The sequence below is a fragment of the Balaenoptera musculus genome, chromosome 2 (genome assembly GCF_009873245.2).
Source record: "Balaenoptera musculus isolate JJ_BM4_2016_0621 chromosome 2, mBalMus1.pri.v3, whole genome shotgun sequence".
Lineage (NCBI taxonomy): Eukaryota > Metazoa > Chordata > Mammalia > Artiodactyla > Balaenopteridae > Balaenoptera > Balaenoptera musculus.
Genome location: NC_045786.1, coordinates 29641967 through 29661154, shown reverse-complemented (window position 1 = coordinate 29661154; position 19188 = coordinate 29641967). Strand labels below are relative to the sequence as shown.

Here is a 19188-nt window from a genome sequence, read left to right as displayed (position 1 = left end):
ACAGAATTTGTACTTGGGGAAGAATCCATAACGTTGACAATCACGTTTCAAAAAACAACCAACCTTTACGATTTTATAATACCAGGCAGGATGTTACATCATTTTCTAGATTTCTAGATTGGCCCTCCACCCCTCACCAATGACGTCAACGAAAACCTTGGATTAATTTAAACCATTATCAATAAATTTAACTAAGACAAAAGTCATGTTTAAACCATAAATGCTCTCATATTTTTTATGATTATAGCATTTTAAAGTAATCAAACATATTACTGCGGCTCTATGAATAAAGTACCTATTAAATTTATTAGGCACATTTATAGAAAAGTCGTATGTATCTTCTAAATTCACAAAATATCCTGCAATCACACAAAGGAGTAGGATGTGCCTAGTGCCACCTCAACGGTGTGATCTGCATGCAGACTGGGGACTGAGGGAGGACTTGTGCTCAGCTGTTCTCTCGCGTGTTGCAGTTAACTCTTAAAATGGGATGCTTTATGCTACTCATCAAGGTTTACGTACTTGGAGGCTGGGGCAGGTAGGCTCCAATCAATTTTGATCTCTTCTTTTCATATCCTTTTTGTGTGATGTCACCTGCAAGAGAAGGAAAGGGAAGTTCAGAATGCTTTCACAGGTAGAGCTGAACACTCAACTGAGAAGACACAGTCACATCTGTGTGTGTCTTCTATTTCCTTATAATTATAATTTAAGAAGAAAGCACTTCATATCATTCACCTTGACATTTCCTCTGCTCACAAATAAATACTCATTTAAGTTATATAAAATCCTTTACTACGCGCACACATGCTTGTCCCCGGTGCCTTCTCACAAGGTTTTGGCTCTGAAGGGGTCCAGAATTAGATTCTTGCAATCTTATTCACATCTGTGGGGCAGGAAACCTCCCCGGTCTACGCGGCTCTCATTAACTCAATCAACAACGGATTCTGCAGGTGTCTACCCCAGTGAGAGCTGGCCAAAACCACCACTGATTAGCATCTTCCTCCATTAATGAGATTTTTTTTCTTATCAGGCGTGTCGGTCCCAAGGACTATACTTACTGCTAGCGTATTTTTGAAAATAAGTGTCTAAGACGAAATGAAACAGTAGATAAAACAAAGCAAGAGAACACAGGACCTATGGAATCCAAAATATATGAGAAAGAAACTTATCATTAAAACAGGAATTAAATTGCTGATGCCAGAGATTCAAGGGCCATTGCTAGGCTGGCATTTTCCCCAAGTACCAAGTACCTGGGACAAATAACCTTTATGACATGCAACAGCCTTTCCCAATTACAAGCTCGAACGTACCCAAAATGCTGATTTGTGCCCTTGAATTTTTCTGAAACTGTTAATTTTTTTCCTAATATTCTGACCAAGCCATCATTCCTAAAAGAGCTAAATACTAAAGTTTTAATAAAAATACAGCATACAAATGAAAAGTTATAATGAATCACACACAAGTTGCTAAGTCCGCTTTTCCTGGTGGTGGTGCTCGCTACATTTGATCAAACCAGAGGGCACCCTGACCCAACCAGCTCACAGCTCACTGCAGTCTTGTCCAGCCCACGAAACACATGACTAGTTTATGCACATGGAGCTGTAAACAACACAAATATATGAAAACACATCCCACTATTGAGCATTTTTGGTGCTAAAACAAACTGACTGCTCTTTGAAGATAATAAAACTACAAGAAAGCTATTTTTTGTGCTAATTGTGCTGCTGCTCAGCATTTTATAAACTCGAAACCAGTTTGCTCCCTGAGGGGATGCCTAGAGGAAAACAGAAGCACGAGACAGGGGAAGGAGCACGTGCGTGAGGGTGTGTTGGTGGGAAAAGCACATACTGGCCTGTTGGGAGGCCACCTGAGCACAGGGTAGACACCTACTATTTACCGGGTGTTTCCCTCCGGTGCTCTCCCTTTCCCAGCCAACCCCACAGCTGCTCTGCACAGTCCTGCCATCAAATCCTAGCCTGATGAACCAGCCCCTTCCAGCTTGTTCTTCACCCAAAGTTCAGCTTAAGTTTTGAGGAGGAGATCAAGATGGCAGAGAAGATGTGGCGCTCACCTCCCCCCATGAACAAATCTAAACTACATCTACATGTGGAACAATTCTCACTGAAAACTAACTGGAGACTGGCAGAAAGACTCCTGTACAACTGGGGCTATAAGAAAGAGCCACATGGAATAGGGTAGGAAGAGAAGTGATCAGGTCAGGAGCTGTGCCCCAGGGAGGGGACTCAGAGGAAGAGGGAGATCACAGGAGCAGAGATCTGCCCTGGGGAGTGAGCGGTTCAGCCACAGATCAGGCGCCCTGGTTCTGGGGTCTGACACAGTGAAGATGAGTGCCCTTGGCTGGCTGGAGGGCCCATGGACTAACAGGAGGGCCGTGGGAAGCCTGGGCTCCACGGTGAGGAGTGTGCACGCCGGCTTGCTCCCATGCAGGGTGGAGTGAGGGCTGCTCCAGCAGCTGCTGGTTTCCCATAGCCTGAGCCAAGCGACCGCTCCAGTCCCGCTTGCTTCATGATGGGGAGAAGGCCCAGCTGTGAGACTCAGAGCAGCTCAGACCCAAAGCAGCAACTGAGTGGGGTGGCGGCAACAACTAGCAGCGCTTACACAGGTGGCGAGTCAGAAGCAGCCCTGACCTCTGTCAGTGGCCAAACCCCCCAACCCCGCTGAGAGCCCACACAGGCACCTCTTGCTTCAGCACTGCTGGGGCGAGGGGACTGGTGCAGGGAGCGTGGAAAACATACACTTAAAGGGAATGGAGCCGGCTTGGACCTGACCCTCAGGGCTTCTGCTCCAGCAACTTGGGACCTGGCCCGGCCCCGATAGGGTGTTGACGCCACCGAGCAGAGGGGAAGCCCAGCTCACACCTGGCTCCAGCCCTCACCCCTCCATCTTCAGCCCCTCCTCCTAAAAGGTGAGAGCTGCCAGCACACCCTGGGGTAAGACATGACTTGTGCTCACAACAGATAATGAAGCAAAAATAAACAACTTACCAGATAAAGAATTCAAAGCATTAGTAATAAGGATGCTAACTAAATTTGGGAAAGGAATACATGAACATGGTGAGAATTTTAGTAAGAAACTAGAAAATATTTTTTTTAAAAAGAACCAGTCAAAATTGAAGAATACAATAAGTGAAATGAAAAACACACTAGAAGGAAGGAGAAGCAGATTAGGTGATAGTGAAGAACACATAAGTGATCTGGAAGATAGAATAATGGAAATCACACAAGAAGAACAGTAAAAAGAAAAGCAAATTTAAAAATGAGAACAGTTTAAACGATCTCTGGGACAACATCAAGCACACGAACAACCACATTATAGAGGTTCCAGAAGGAGAAGAGATAGAGAAGAGGGTAAAAATGTATTTGATGAAATTATGGCCGAAAACTTTACAAACCTAAAGAAGGAAACAGATATCCAGGTACAGGAAGCACAGAGAGTCCCATCCCAAACAAGATGAACTCAAAGAGACCCACACCAAGACATATCATAATTAAAATGGCAAAAGTTACAGACAGAGGATTCTAATGGCAGCAAGAGAGAAACAAAGAGTCACATTCAAGGGAACCCCCATAAGGCTATCAGCTGATTTTTCAGCAGAAATATTGCAGGCTAGAAGGGAATGGCATGATACACTTAAAGTGCTGAAAGGTAAAAACCTGCAACCTAGGATACTCTACCCAGCAAGGTTACCATTCAGAATTGAAGAAGAGATAAAGAACTTCTCAGACAAGCAAAAACTGAAAGACTTCATCAATACTGAACCTACCGGACTTCCCTGGTGGCGCAGTGGTTGAGAATCTGCCTGCCAATGCAGGGGACACGGGTTCGAGCCCTGGTCTGGGAAGATCCCACATGCCGCGGAGCAACTAGGCCTGTGAGACACAGTTACTGAGCCTGCGCGTCTGGAGCCTGTGCTCCGCAACAAGAGAGGCCACGATAGTGAGAGGCCCGCACACCGCGATGAGGAGTGGCCCCCACTTGCCGCAACTAGAGAAAGCCCTCGCACAGAAACGAAGACCCAACACAGCAATCAATCAATCAATCAATAATAAATAAATAAATAAATAAATAAATAAATAAATACTGAACCTATCCTAAAAGAAATGTTAAAGGATCTTCTCTAAGTGGAAAAGAAAAGGCTACAATGAGAAGAATCTATAGGAAAAGAAAAATCCCACTAGTAAAGGCAGACATATAGTAAAGCCTGAGGATCAACCATTTAAGCTAGTAGAAAGATTAAAAGACAAAGTTCAGCTCAAGTTTTAAAAATTTCTCAGATGAACATTTAAGTATGGGCGGGGGGGGTCCCTCCCTTGAAGCCAACCTCAAAGGACACTCACTTTTCACTCTCATTTTAAATTTGGTCTTACTTTGGAAAGCTCCAGTTGTTAAGATCCTGGCCTAAAGGAACACAGGTGCTTTCCACATGAAGCCACAGCTCCTCTTTAAAGGGGAGATGTTAATGTCGGCCTCACAGGGGCGTCCACTCAGGTTCCTGACCCCACAGACTCAGAAAGGCTGGATGGGAGGCGGAGTCAGTACCTCCACGCACGTGTTCTATTTCAGCTCCACTACTAAATCATGCCACTAAGCAGTCAGCTCGGAGAACCAGATACGACTCAGAAATCCCAGGCTGCTATCATCTCTCGAAACCTAGAAGAGGGAAAGGGAGACACTATTTATTGAATAACTTCCACACCCCACGAATTTTATCTAAATCACAGGTTGGCAAACTACAAATCCAGCCTGTGGGCTGTTTTTGGAAATAAAGTTTTACCAGCACACAGCCATACTCCCTGGTAAGCACCACAACACACAGTGTGCAGCCTGCATAGCCAGAAGTATTAACTACACGGCCCTGTCCTATGCGTCCTAAATAATCTCTTTTAATCCTTATAACAACTGATTTTATAGGTAAGAAGTCGAGGCGCAAATAATGGTTATGTTTCTCGCCCAGGCCCCCAGATCTAAGAAGAAAACCACCTCTGTCCAAGTCCAAAACTTTTCCCATGAAAGCCACACCTAAAGTCTCCACTCGAGCCTCCAATCTGTGACCACTGGTCAGCATTCTTGCCACCTGATGTCCTGCCCAGCTCTCCGCCTGACCTGGACACCCTCCTTAGGGACAACCTCGCACCCCACTGCCTGTTTCCATGCCCCCAGGCCCTGCCCTGTCTCAGTGACATCCCAGCCTTGCGCTCTGGCCACACAGATTTCTGCACAAGTCTCATGAGGCCTCAGATGGCTGCTTACAGTTTGTTTTTGTAACATATACGAGTGGCTTATCTTCAAAGCCAGGCTGTGACACCTTCACGGGTCAGTGTCCTACAGAACCAAGTATGACCCCTCTGTTTTACAGACCAGGACTATGTATTGATGGAGTTAATCACAAATGAGCAGCAGACACCAACATACAGAATGACTTCAAATAAGTGACTGGACAGATGCTTCATTCATAATCAGGGAAAATGCCTGGTGATTATTTAACTGTTTAGTGGCCATGTGGGGAAAGGACAGAGGGAAATCGATGATTATTCCATTATTAAAGTGTGTGAAACACCAGCCTGGCTCATGTGTTACGTAAAGGATCCAGCATCTGCAGCAGGAGCAGGTTCCTCAGGCATCCCAAGCATCAGGGCTAAAATGTCCTCACTGCGTTTCCTTTTCCACGCAGAAAGTCCAGTTATTTTTAACTCTGGAGCTACTTTAGCATCTGGCAGACTGAGGTCCAACAGACTATGTCAAACTCACTGCAAATTTATATAAGGAGGGAGATCTTGTGTTCTGAAGCAACCAATGAGGATAATATAGTAAGACAGATAGAGAGGTAGATGAATGGAGATAGAAAGAATTGAAAGGATAGATAGATGACTGATAGAAGGAAGGAAGATGGATGAAAGATGGGTAGGACAGACAGAAGCTGGCTAGCTTTACACACAACTCCATCCACCCAGAGCCCCTCCTTGGTTTCTGCCTGAGGTTGACCTACAATCAGTGCCATGGTATCACCATGGAAACACACAGTGTTTCTCTTCACTTTACATCCATTCAGGCTAAAGTTGGATGCTTTAGCATCCAACTTTGGCTGCTCCTCCCCTCTGCTCCTCACTTTGGATCTGTAATGAGCACAGTCTTCAGGATGAAACTTTGTAAACTCAATGCAGAAAGGCTATGAGAGAGAGGAACCCTACTCCACATCACATTTCTAAGCAAGACTTTATTAAAACCTATCAATCTATAAAGACTATTGCATGGTTTACAGCAGGTTAATTAGTATTCTTTCAACCTGTAAGCTAAAAGAACACTATCAAGGAAACATGTAGATCACTTCGCCCATGCTGCGTCTACATTTTGCTCCTTGAAAAGGAGCAAACAGTTGCTGATGTTAAAGGACATGGACCACAGGATCCCTTGCTTGAGAATTTCCCATACAAAATTCCAAAGAATGTATTTTCCATGCTTTGATACTCAAGACACCCATCTAACTCTCTTTTCATTTTATGAATAAGAATGTATGACAGGGCTTCCCTGGTGGCGCAGTGGTTAAGAACCCACCTGCCAATGCAGGGGACACGGGTTCAAGCCCTGGTCCGGGAAGATCCCACATGCCGCGGAGCAACTAAGCCCGTGTGCCACAACTACTGAGCCTTCGCTCTAGAGCTCCGAGCCGCAACTACTGAAGCCCACCTGCCTAGAGCCCGTGCTCCGCAACAAGAGAAGCCACGGCAACGAGAAGCCTGCGCACTGCAATGAAGAGTAGCCCCCGCTCGCCGCAGCTAGAGAAAGCCCGCAGGCAGCAAGAAAGACCCAATGCAGCCAAAAATAATAATAAATAAATTTAAAATAAATTAATTTAAAAAATTATGAAAAAAAAAGAATGTATGACCGAAAAGTAAACACATAAATCGTTTGTAACTTCAGTGAAGAGAAAATAAAAGTGATTTTTTGAGACACTTTCTACTTTATCAAAAATGTTATTTATATTGTTATTCTTGGAGAAAGAAGTCCCATAAGACCAAGAATTACAACAGTAGAAATTAAAGTTCTCATGTGTTCTGTAACAAAGGAACGAGAGGTTTACAGCCAAGTCATAAATTTGAACTGAAAATGCAAGTCAAGTAAAGCTCCCAATGTACGGTTGAATCTCACTAAGACAGAGACCATTCTCCCCCCCCCGCCCCGCCCCCACCCTGGGAAGAATTCTTTTTCTTACTTATACTGTAGTCCAGAGTTTCCAGGCAAACCCTGAGTCTTAGAAAAGCGAAGGAAAAACCAGCCTAGGAAATGCAAGAAGGGAGGTGATACTGCAGCTCCTCTCTTTTTCCATCCTGGCCTCATTCTGGCAAACTTGGACCCCACAGGAATTTGCAGAGCCCTGTGGGTGTTGGGTCAGAATAGGACAACCCGCAGAGCCAGGAGTACCCCCAAGAGGGGAGTATGTGCCCCAGAGCCACCTCCACAGCTGGGTAAGCGCCGAGTAAACAGACCAGCCTAACAGGGACGATTTCCATTCTTGGTGTCAGAAGTTTATTATTTAATGCTGGAACGAATGCTTTATATAACAAAGCAATCATTTCCATGTTTGGAATTTTATGGCTGTCAGGAACCTTCAGAACGCCTCTCTCCTAAAGCCGCTGGCTTTATAAGGCTTAGGGAGCACCCTTGACGGCCTTCCCCCTCCCACCCAGCTGCTGGAGGCACATTTGTCATCTCTGTGGGAAGCTTTTCTTTTCTGCAGAGAGACTGTGCTGTCCTGGCAAGAACCCACCTGTCCAGGGGAGTAGAAGCAGGCAGACCGGGAACCTCTTCTCGCCCTGAACACAAACCATACGTCAGCTAACTTCTCTGGTCTCATCTTTCTCAGTGATAAAATATTGGTAATAACACCTATTACCTTCCACCGTAGTTGAAAAGATCAAATACACAGAACGTGAAACGTCTCAGAAAGCATGAAATAGGGAAGAAAACATAGTTTAAAAACCCAACAAGTACTCATGTGGTATCTATTACACGTGCAAACTTGTGAAGGACACTACCAGGCTCCCAGGCGCGGCTCCTGCTCCGCGTTGGGCGGGAAGAATTCCATGCTGGGTGTGCCAGCCAGCAGTACATGCGGAGAGCAGGATGGCTCCAGGGGAGTGAGGCCGAAGGCAGCAGATGACAGAGGTATCAGAAATCCTGAGGAAACCTGAAATCCCAACCTCTTAGGCATCCACGCGCTTCTCTTTTATCCCCGCCACGGTAACCGGACCTGGGGTGCCATCAGCTCTCCCTGTGTCCACCACACAGCGGCTCGCAGCTCTGGATCTCAGTCCCCAGCGCCCGCCGCTCCCCACCCACTGACCTCCCACTAAGAGGGTGGTGAGACCGCGGGGCCTCGTCCTTGGAGCCTGGCGAAGGCTGCTCCGGGACTGCGCACAAACCCATCAGCAGCACCTTCACGTCCTTCCAGAGCCTGGGCCCACATCTCAAGATGTCACATCACTTCCCAAATATTGTGTTTTCCTTTGTTACTATCTTACTACTGGATATATCGCTCTTTCATTTTTCTCAGGTTTATGCCATATTTCCAATGTAAAATTTAGAAATTTGAGTTCTGTAAGGATATTTTAAGTAAGGTAATCAGGATAAATATAAACCCTTCTCTAGGATTATAAAATCACCAACGCTTATTCAAATACTCAGGATGATGGAAAAAAATTCTCAACATGATTGGGATTTTTACGTTTATGGGAATAACCATAAAGTTCCTCAAAACATTTAGTTAATGGCATGACCAGAAAGAAAAATATATATTTTAAATATGCAGTATGTTGAAATCTTAACTCTAGCCAGTAAGGTCCGGATGTTACCACTTAACTTTGACACTTGTCAGAGTCAGGAAGGGTGAGTGCAGGTCCACAAACACAGGGGCACCCCAGTTCCAGCATCTTTTCATCCTCTTACAGAGTCTTCCACAGAATAGAAGTTTTCATCGTGGTGAAGTCCAATTTATCGATTTTTCATTTTAGGGACTGTGCTTTTAGTTTCAATCTAAGAACTCTTTGCCTCATCCTCAGACTTGAAGACTTCCCTATTTTGCTAGATGTTTTGTAGTTTTACATTTTACACTGAGATCTATGATCCTTAAGTTAATTTTTGTATAAGGTGTGGGATTCAGGTCTAGATTTTTTTCTTTCTTTTTTTTGGCCTATGGATGTCCAATTCCTCCAACATGATTTATGGAACAGGTCATCCCTCCGCCACTGAATTGGTTTTGCTCCTTGGTCAAAAATTAATTGGGCATTTTGTGTAGGTCTGAGTTCCCCACCCCATTCCACTGCACTGTGGGTCTAACCCACACTCTTGACAACTGTGGCTAGACAGGAAGCCTTAGCATGGGGAAGAATGATTTCTCCTACTTTATTCTTCTTTATCAAAGCTGTTTTGGCTATTCGAGGGCCTTTCCCTTTCCACATAAATTTTAGGAAAAGTTTGTTATGTCTACCACAAAGCTGAGAACTTGATAGGAGTTCTCTTAAATTTACAGATCAATTTAGGAAGAATTGACATCTTTACACATTGCATCATCTGATCCATGAACAAGGTATTTAACTCTGATTTCTTTCACCAGCATTTTGTGATTTTCATCATCCTGATCCTTTGATAACGCACATTTCCATATGGAACCTCTATCCTTAGGTTCCCGAAGAAAACAGTCCAACTCCAGGTCAATTCTAGAGTGTATGTGCCTGGCTCATCCCCTTTTGACCATTTCAGACGACATCCTCTGAGCCATCAGCCAGGATGAACGAAGAAGGGAGGGCCCAGCCCTGACCACACGTGACCTGACAGTAAGAAAAACCACAGCACAAGCAGCCATAACCCTGTGTGTGGAGAAGGCACAGACCTGGATTCGGGAAGCGGGGACTGGCTCCCAGGGGGTCACTTACTCGGCTGTAAGTCGGCTAGGAGCACAACCTCCCCAGCCCTCAGTTTTCCCATCTGTACAATGAGGAGCCAGACTCAGATCTACAAAGTCTCAAGAGCCCTGCAGTGAAAGCAGGGGTGCAGAGCAGACCCAGAGGGCTCCCCTCTTAGAGGTGAGACTACGGAGAGGCAGAGAGATGTAAGGGAGGACAGGAATGCGCACGCGAGAAGGGACAGAGGGGAGCAGGGGTTTGGTTCTGTGGAGACTGGGCAAAGTGCAACATGACAAGCAGCTGCAGCGTGTGCGAGAGAAAACGTTCAAGAACCCAGGAGTTCAACGTGAAATACAGCAGGGGATTCACCACAGGATCCTGAGACAAGAAAATAGGGCTTATGGAAATCAGGTAATTTTAATTAAGCCTAAAAACACAGTTTAGGAGCGAAGCATGGTTTAAAATTTCTCTTTGAATGTGAAGCGGTAGGTTGGTAACTAAGGCATCCAGCCCACACTGAAGGGTGCTCGCGCCCTCCCGACATTTGGGGAGGGGCTGCTGTTCTCACCCAGCATCCCAGGCAGACCCTCAACCCAGAGCACCCAGTCCTCCACTTACTCAGATAACCACTCTCCTCCTTGTGCCCACCTGTGGGGTCTCACTGCTCCCACTGGGAGCCCCGCAGTCCCAGGATGCCACGTCACACCAGGTGAGCGCATCACAGGTGAACAAGGTCCAGGTTCTGTGCGCTAGCTTCCTGGCTTCAGGCAACCACGTTCCCCTTTCACACTGTAAATTCCTCATCAGTAAGAACATCCTCCATCCCATCATCACTGGACAGGGCACAAAGCGAATACATCCACCACTTGGAGCCTCAAGCCATGAGGACCACCCCGCTGGAGATTCCATGTGTAGGGGGCAGAGGAAGGGCCCCTCTCAAAAATCAGACAGCTCTTTTGTTTAGAGGCAGAACCAAGGCAAAAACTGTGCTTTTTTTGAGCAGGAACAAGGCCCTTTTAACACAAGACTTATAGAGCATTTATGTAAGTTACATGTCACAGGAACTTGCACAGACCAAACGCAGGAAAACATCAACCCATCACATCAGCTGGATGAACCCCAACGAGCCCCTTCTCTTGTGAGGAAATATTTAAGTACACACACACTTATATTTTCTCCACAGTTAAATTTAAAAAATCATTTCTGGCACAATGAGCTTAAGTGCTTAAGTGGAAGTAAATGAAAAAAAAAAAAAAAACAGAAAAGCCCAACTCTGTGATTCCTTCCCCACCCCCACAAACTGTTAATAGATTTTGAATATTGGTCTGTGTGGGAAGATTTCTGTTTTTTCAAGTAAATGAATCTTTCACTGAAGAAAAATATAAAAGATGCTGAAGTGTATCTTGCAGATTTTTTAAAAATTAGCGGGCAAGGCGAAAGTACACACACTTTATCTCCTCCAGTAGTTTCTGGTTGTTCCACCGTAGCAGCTGCTTTTCTTTTTACCAACTTCAGAATGAATCCTCACCGATGGTAAGGAGGAAGGGAAGAACCTTCATCTCAACTTGTAACACCCGTTTGGTGCTGCAATTAGCTGACTACTCTGTCTTCTGCCAAAAGCTTATCCTCTACAAACTTACACGTGATCCAGTAAAGATCAATCCCACGATGCACATCAGTTACATAGATCTAGACAAACCTGATTTGTGGAAGCCAGATGCTCAACATTCGTCTGAAGAGCACAATGGTAAGACAGACGCTTCACTGTGACAGTCCCCCAGGACGTGGGCTACAGAATACAGGGAACACGGAGGGAGGCAGAAGTGAAATTTCTTGAGGCAACTATCATACATTGGGAGGTGGAATCTCAAAACATAAGTGCCACAAAATTAGTTATTTTGGAATAGGTTGGGAAAGGGAAGATATCTGTGAAGAGTTTTAAAAACACTTCAGTTTTTGCAACATTCCACTATGCAGTTGACTTATTTCCTAGCAATCTTCTCTGTGGCGACGACGATCTTGTCCCCATTACTCTTCTGGCCTGTGATCACTCCTTGCTTCACTAAGGGTAAAGAAAGGAATAAGACATCTACAAAGTGCTGTGTCCAAGAAAGCATTCTTGGTCTGAACATAAGATAACCAACTGAAGGAAAGTGCTTGGAGCATTTCCGCTGAACCTCGCTGGCTGTGCGCAGGCGACTCTGGGGGACGTGATGTCTCTGACAGCCAGCCACCTGGGCTACACAAGCCTTGCGTGCTCCTCTCTCCCAGTCCCGGCCAACTCCCACTCCACCAGGACTCAGAATGGGGCCAGGCTCAGCATCTGCCGCAGATGAGCAGTCCAGACACTGTCATCCTTGCTTCTGCTGGTCCCCTGGCAGCTTTTTTTAGTGGGCTTGTTAGGAATGCACTTTCTGTCCATCCGTGACTGTTTGACTTACATTTTATTTACCTGAAATTCAATTTCTACCCATTTCTTCTCAGCTAAATAAAATTCTTCAAGGAGGAAATCTGCTCACCTTCCCCTGTATCTTCCCTTGAGTATTTAATCTCCCATCAGCATACACAGCACCTCAGTGCTAACTCACACTCTACCCCAGGGACAGCCGAAGCCCTAAAAAACTTCCACTGTGCCACTGAGTTAAGGAACCTATGAGAATATGTTGAATCCTACTGGCTAATAATTAATAAAAAATTTCAAAACTCTGTAAATGCTTACGTATAAGTTTCTCTGTACTGTATGATTTATTTGCAAACTGACATTTCTTACCAATGTTACTCTAGTTTACAAAGAACTGTTGACCATATGAAGAATGACTTCCTGTTTTCGTGGAAGGAACCAATTCTGAAAAACTTAGTCTAAATAATTTTCTCCCCTAAGCAGGCAGACCCTCCTCAACATTCTTGATTACTTTGAATGGACTGAGAATAGCTTGTTCAGTGGAAACGACACCACCTGATCCCCCCGATGGCAAGACTGGTGGACGCGCACCTGCAGACTGGTTGCCAGCACTGGCCCCAGGAACCAAGGCGGCCACATCTATCATCTGTGTCCCTTTTTGAACTGTTGGGCTTTTCCAAAGGGCACCTGGGACTTCTAGTCGTCATTCATCAAACTGTTCATGTTACCCTACAGAATCCACACACTAATCCCTGGAACTTCATAATGACCCAAGTGCTAGCTTAGGGACCCAAGACCACCATGGCTGGAGGGGGGTGGATGGACCCCAACTCTAAGCTGGTCAGCTCCTGCTCAGAAAGGTTCCTGGGCCACCACAGAGAGTAAGTTTAGACCCAGAAAATAAAACTGGCGACCCCCTCAGCAAGCACAGACCACCTATAAATGTTTACAGGGATTTGGGCCAGGTCAGGTCCTCTGCGCAAATCCACACACTAGGAGCACCCTGGTAGACGTACTCACTTCCCTCAAAAACCACCCCCTGCCCCGGGTCAGCCAGCGGTCAGGGTCAGAGGTAGGCTCACACTCTGCTGCCTGCAGCTGTCCTGCCTTTCCCACCAGCAGGGCCCCGAGCAGCTTCAGGAAGCCCAAGATGCTGGCCAGGCGACTGCCTGTCACAGGCACGGTGATGTAAGCCTAGTTTTTTCCTCTTTGAAATGAGGGGCCACCACAGCCCTCTGTTTCTTCTCTCAGACGGGACAGAACACTGCATCAAAGGGGCACTCTGACCTTCTAGAAATCCAGGATCTGAAGAGCACACTGCTACTGTCCAAGACTGAATCACCTCTGAAATGGCTACAAAATACAGCTTTCACTTGGCCCTTATTAAATAAGCTTCGTACTCATTCCTACTCAAAACTCCTAAACACCAAGGAAGTGACCCTGACTTTTATTTTCCCATTCATTCATCCAACAGATCCTACTACGTGCCAGAAACAGACACAACCCCTATCACTAAACAACTGCTGAATGAAAGATTAAATAACAGTTACATTCTCACTTTTAAACCATGTTGAACGATGTACATAAAGTGGTGCCTAAATTAATGAGTCCAGTGACTTTCTTAAACAAATTGCCCCATCTGGGCAAGTAATGGGAATAAAATGGAGACAAAGATTTTATTAGAAAGATAAAAATGACTGAATATTATCTCCCTCTTATAGTTTTGCAAGATGCAGAATATTCTAGGATTTTTATATCATTTTATCTTCAAATTATACATATATAAATATATATAACATATATAAATATTATATAATTATATGTATAAATATGTATATTTAAATATTTATACATATAAACTTTAAAATCCTGCTTTCTAAAATAATGGCTCTGTCCTGAAAAGCCCTGCAGTTAAAGGATTTGGGGGGGTGGGGGGCAGGAGGGCAAAAAACATACTAGAAGACGTGTAGTAGGCTAGTTATTTTGAGTAAGTTTGTATAATGGTTACTTCTTTTTGTGAGACCAATGAGCTACAGGAATTCCCCCAGCAAACACTCTGAGGCTTCCTGTGCACAAAATCACTTTCAAGGTCAAAATTACCCTGAACTACTGGGAATAAAACATCTGGACAATATTGGCATATAATGTGTGTGATAAAGTTTTGATGAGTCCACTACCTAATATTAAATAATAATAACCATGACAGTACAAACTTCTAACTTACGGAAACATTATGCTTTCTAAACACTTTGCCCAACTTTGATCACGTGGCAATTATTAATAATACATCTATTCAAAAGGTAAATAATGAAGCATAATGTATACAATCCCCTACCCACTGATGTGTCATTAGAAGTGGAAGGCGCTGTAAACAAAGATCTCTGCTTTATTTTTGGAACCCACAATCTCTGCTGGATTTTCGAGTACGTGTGTATTTAGAGGTAATCTTTACAAAGTAACATGCATATTTCCAAAATATGCTCCATACAATCACAGGATAAGAAAATAAAAACCCTCTTCCATTTAAAATAAGAAAAAATAATGAGTAATCAAAGCTTAAATCAGTATGCAAAGACAATGTGAAAATGTGCTCATGTTGCAAGCTAGCTTGGATAGCAAAGCAATTCAGACAAGCCAAGGACCAGGGTAGAAAAGCACAGCTGAAAGTGAAATGACACTTAACTCAGTGTGCAAGCCCAGTGTTAAGGATGTGCAACAGTGTTCACTCATCTGCAGTAACTCTTCCATGTCTACACTGTTCGGAGTCCTTAGCACTTAAACTCAAATTTCCACCGACTTTGAGACTGTTGTCTGTCCTGCCTACCTGGTAAGGAGCAGGGACATTCCTGACCATTATTCCTGGGCTTCCCCTAGGCCCTGCAGTCAGGGTACAGTCAGCCACTTACAACATCCACTGAAGTGTTGGACACATCAGGGTAACCCAGTGACTGCTTTTTTACCCCAGTGCTTTCTCACCAACTGCCCTTAATGGGTCCTTTTACATTTTCTGTTCGTAAATGTTTACCTTCCTAAGGCATGTGGTATTGAAAATTTTAAAATGCAGCCCACAAATATATGTGGTTTTGGTTTGTTTCTGTTTTTGTTTTTGTCCTAGAGGCATATTATTAAGGTAAACCAAATTCACAAAGATTATAAGGGTTTCCTGAAAACTGACTTCTAATTTTGAGGGAAAAAATGGCTCTCTACTATTAATACTGATATAGAACAGTGTTGATGTCTTCTTTGTTTAAGGAAAGGGAGAAAAACACTGAATATTTATACATACATGAGCACACATATCTGCAGTTGTATCCAAACAACTTAAGATATGTGTTCTTACAAATGTAGGTCAAAACTAGTAAACAAGGTGTATGTCAAAAGCACGTGACTTTTAAGAGTCCTACACTTTCTAAATACATGTACCCAATATTGGGTATTTTCCTTCAGGGGCACTATACCTAAATTAACATTCCATTTTTAGTCACTGGTTTTAGAATCTGTGATTAGTTTCAGGAAAAAGAAATATATTTACCTTATGCTACTGAATTAATGAATTCTAGAAAAAAAGCCACTGAATTAATAATGGCTTCTAGGAAAAAAAGGTTAAACTTTGCAAGCTAAATTTGCTGGACCTCACATAAACTAAAAGGTTTGTTTTTTAAAGTTACTTCTGTTGTGTGTTTGTGTATGTTTCCCTTGAGAATGGAAATCTCCACTTAATTTTACTCAAAAGCGACAGACACCTGTGCAGGGCTTGAACCAAAGGTTACTCTTCAGTGTGGCCCGTAATCCTCACCCTTCACCGTGCCTGACACACCCTCCAAGTGGAAGTCATTAACTATAACCAAGAGGGAATGAGCAGAAAGATGACACCATCCCCAGTGTTCAGCATTCATGCAAGTATTTACACTAGTAAAATATTCACCACAGGAAAACAAACAAAACCCACCCACGTTCACTCAGGGTGGCTGGCAGATTCGTTTTCATGACAGTTTTAAGTATTTCATTAAGTAAAAGGATCTAACTGGAACCTTCAAGAAAAACAAACTTTTATGCAAAGAGACAGGCATTTGCAAACACTAATGGTGAAGACAGGACTTCACACCCCGGCTACCCATTGTGGAGGCTACAGGATGCAGACGATCCCTGCTCATACAGTGAGTGTTTGAAAAGCTTCCAAGCTCAACGATGTAAAGACTCTGATGCCAGCTGAACTTAAACCATGAATTTCCAATCAGAAAACAGGAAAATGAACCAGCTCCCAGTGACACCTCCTCTTGTCCGCATATGGGCAGGAACAGCATGAATGTCATCCACATCAGAGTGAGAAAAGGTCCCGCTTGTCTCACTGGCTCTGAGAGATGTCTATTTGATCCCACCATGGACACCTGCTCACAATGACGAACTACACCGTCTCCTTACGCTTTATTCTACTCAGACATTCTGACCAGGAAGGAGTGTCCCCTTCACCACTGCTGCGCACGAAATCTGGGTTTCCATGATGTGCTCAGAGTGTTTAAGCAGCAGACCTGCAGCTCAGTTCAGGAAGCCGAGCTGGTGAAGTGTTTCCCACTTGCTGGCACCCAGCAGTCGTGAGAGCATCAGCCCTGTTCTCAGCATCTTTCCATCTCTGTCCACTGAATCTTCACAGCCTGCCTCCGGGGCAGCTGTTGCCAAGAGAGTTCTCAAGCTGGGAGGGCTGAGCTCAGACCACCCAGAGCAGCTATCCCGGTCCTTCCAGACCATGGCTTCTTCCAGGGATAGGCCCCAGAGATTAGCCCAGAGGTGTCTGCTTCCCCCTCATTCTTAAGGGTCCCAGACTCCAACCCTCATGGGCACTGCTGCTGCTTTCTCGCCAGCATTTTCTTTTCTTGTCTTCATTGCTCCCAACCACGCATATTCCAGGCCCTGGTGGCCCAGTGGCTCCCACTCCAGCAGCCTGTGTGTGGTTAGGACTCCCACATATCAAACGCCAACGCTCACGTATATTATCATCTATTCCCCTGGATCTGATAATCAGGAGTCTGAGTATTGGAATTAGGAGACTATGCTTGCTTAGTACTGTGGAAGTGAAAGATAAGATTCTAAGTGCCTACAACAACCTCATTTCTGTACCTAAGCAAACAGTGGTGGCAAAAGGCAAAAGGGGTTTTTAACGTCTTCTTTCTATACAAAATGAATGCAATTTAATTTCTTCATGTCCACATTTTCAACATTTCTCACCTGGCAAGCATGCAAATACTAATTTCCAAAGAAATAAGCTGTTCTATAATTTTAACATTTAGCATTATCACTATTAAGCAAGAATTATCCCAAAAGAGACAAGATAATCTTGTTCTCACATTCACAAATTGATAGTTACATAGTTCAATAACAATTTAATGGAAAGGAAACATTTCATTTTAGGTTTCTGATCTAAAAAAAAATGAACAGAATTCTGGCAAAGAGATAAACATTAATTACGTAACTATGCAAAATGCCTCAGGAAAAGTTAACAAATAATGTAATGCAATTAGTTATTTAAAATGTTATAAATGCAGCTGAGTTTTAATAGTAATTTGTCCATAGTTAAAAGTGTCACAAAAACCTTTTAAAATTTTGATACTGAAAGAATAACTCTTCCAGCTTGCATTTTGTATCCATTCATGGTTAACACTTCGAGTAATTTTTAGCTGATATTTTTAACATATGCATAGTTATTACTCAGTTGAAGTATATCCCTTTCTACTCCAAGACTGATTTTCATACTTATGCTGATTTTTAGTAAGTGAAGGCAGCTCTAAAAGATGTCAGGATATCTAAAAATAAGAATTTAGCCCTCAAAAAAGCTGTAAGCACCCCTGCAGGGATCACACAGCAATCATTTCTCATCTGATTTCTGTATATACATAAAGGTTCACTCCCTTCTTTACACACGATGGTAAACATTCACCATCAACACAAGAAGCTCCTGGATCTGCTAATGGTGGACTAAGACAGAACTAACAGCCCCACAGTAGGGTTCAGCTGTAAAAGCTATGACATTAAGAACCTGTTTATGCTCAAAACTAGATTCCTTTGATTTGGGTTGGGGGGATACATTGTAGGGAATCCCTCACCCAGTGGAATAGCTTGTACTCATAAGGTCCACAGGAAACTGGGTGTTTATCCTAAATGCTGGTGGCGCTTCCCACCCACCCCACGCCCTACTCCCCACTGTTATGGAACAACAGTGTGAGAAGGTACGTGAGGGTGAGGGTGACGGTGAGGGGGGTGTTCCCCAGCCCCACTGGTGATGTCAGGATTCGACCACAAACATAGGAGAGGTTAGAGAAAGTCTTTCACGTTTAATAACCTTCCTACAGACCCTCTTTCTTTGGAAATCAGTGAGTACACATTATTTTGCCCATTTTACTGACAACCACACATGGAGGAATTTTTAAACATTGGACTATTTCCTGTGTGTGAAAGTGCCAGCTGAATCACTCAGTAGCTGTCCCTTGTCCCTACTTAGAATCGGCACACATTACTAATCATGCTTCGGCTCAAAGTCCTTCCTCTTCAAGGAGCACAGAGTATCAGGTGGCGAGCAGGCTGTCACCCTCACCCCACACCTGTAGATTGGGAAAAGCCAACCCAAGAAATAGGACGCGAATTCTTGGTCACTCTGTTTGTCACATCCTGCCAGATACATCAGCACACCCTGGCTTTCCAGTTAAACAGCAACACAAGCTTATCGATGTACCTGTTCTTTAAAAATCAGAAGCAAATTCAGATTTGAAGTTAATATGAATGATATTATACTAACTCAGTATCTCAAGATAAGAGAAACAGAAGCAGCAGAAGCAACAGACACACCAGAGAAGGGCAGTTCCTCCAAGAGGCAGC

General features: G+C 44.0%; 1 protein-coding gene across 5 annotated transcripts in view; it reads right to left on the bottom strand.

Annotated features, from left to right (window-relative positions):
- The window catches only part of DIP2C (disco interacting protein 2 homolog C), a 364898-nt gene that overhangs the window by 184746 nt on the left and 160964 nt on the right, over positions 1-19188 (bottom strand). For all 5 annotated transcript variants that reach the window (XM_036841828.1, XM_036841831.1, XM_036841829.1 and 2 more), the window contains exon 2: positions 523-594. In XM_036841828.1, the coding sequence (XP_036697723.1) occupies positions 523-594 (72 nt within the window). The remainder of the gene's footprint in view (positions 1-522; positions 595-19188) is intronic.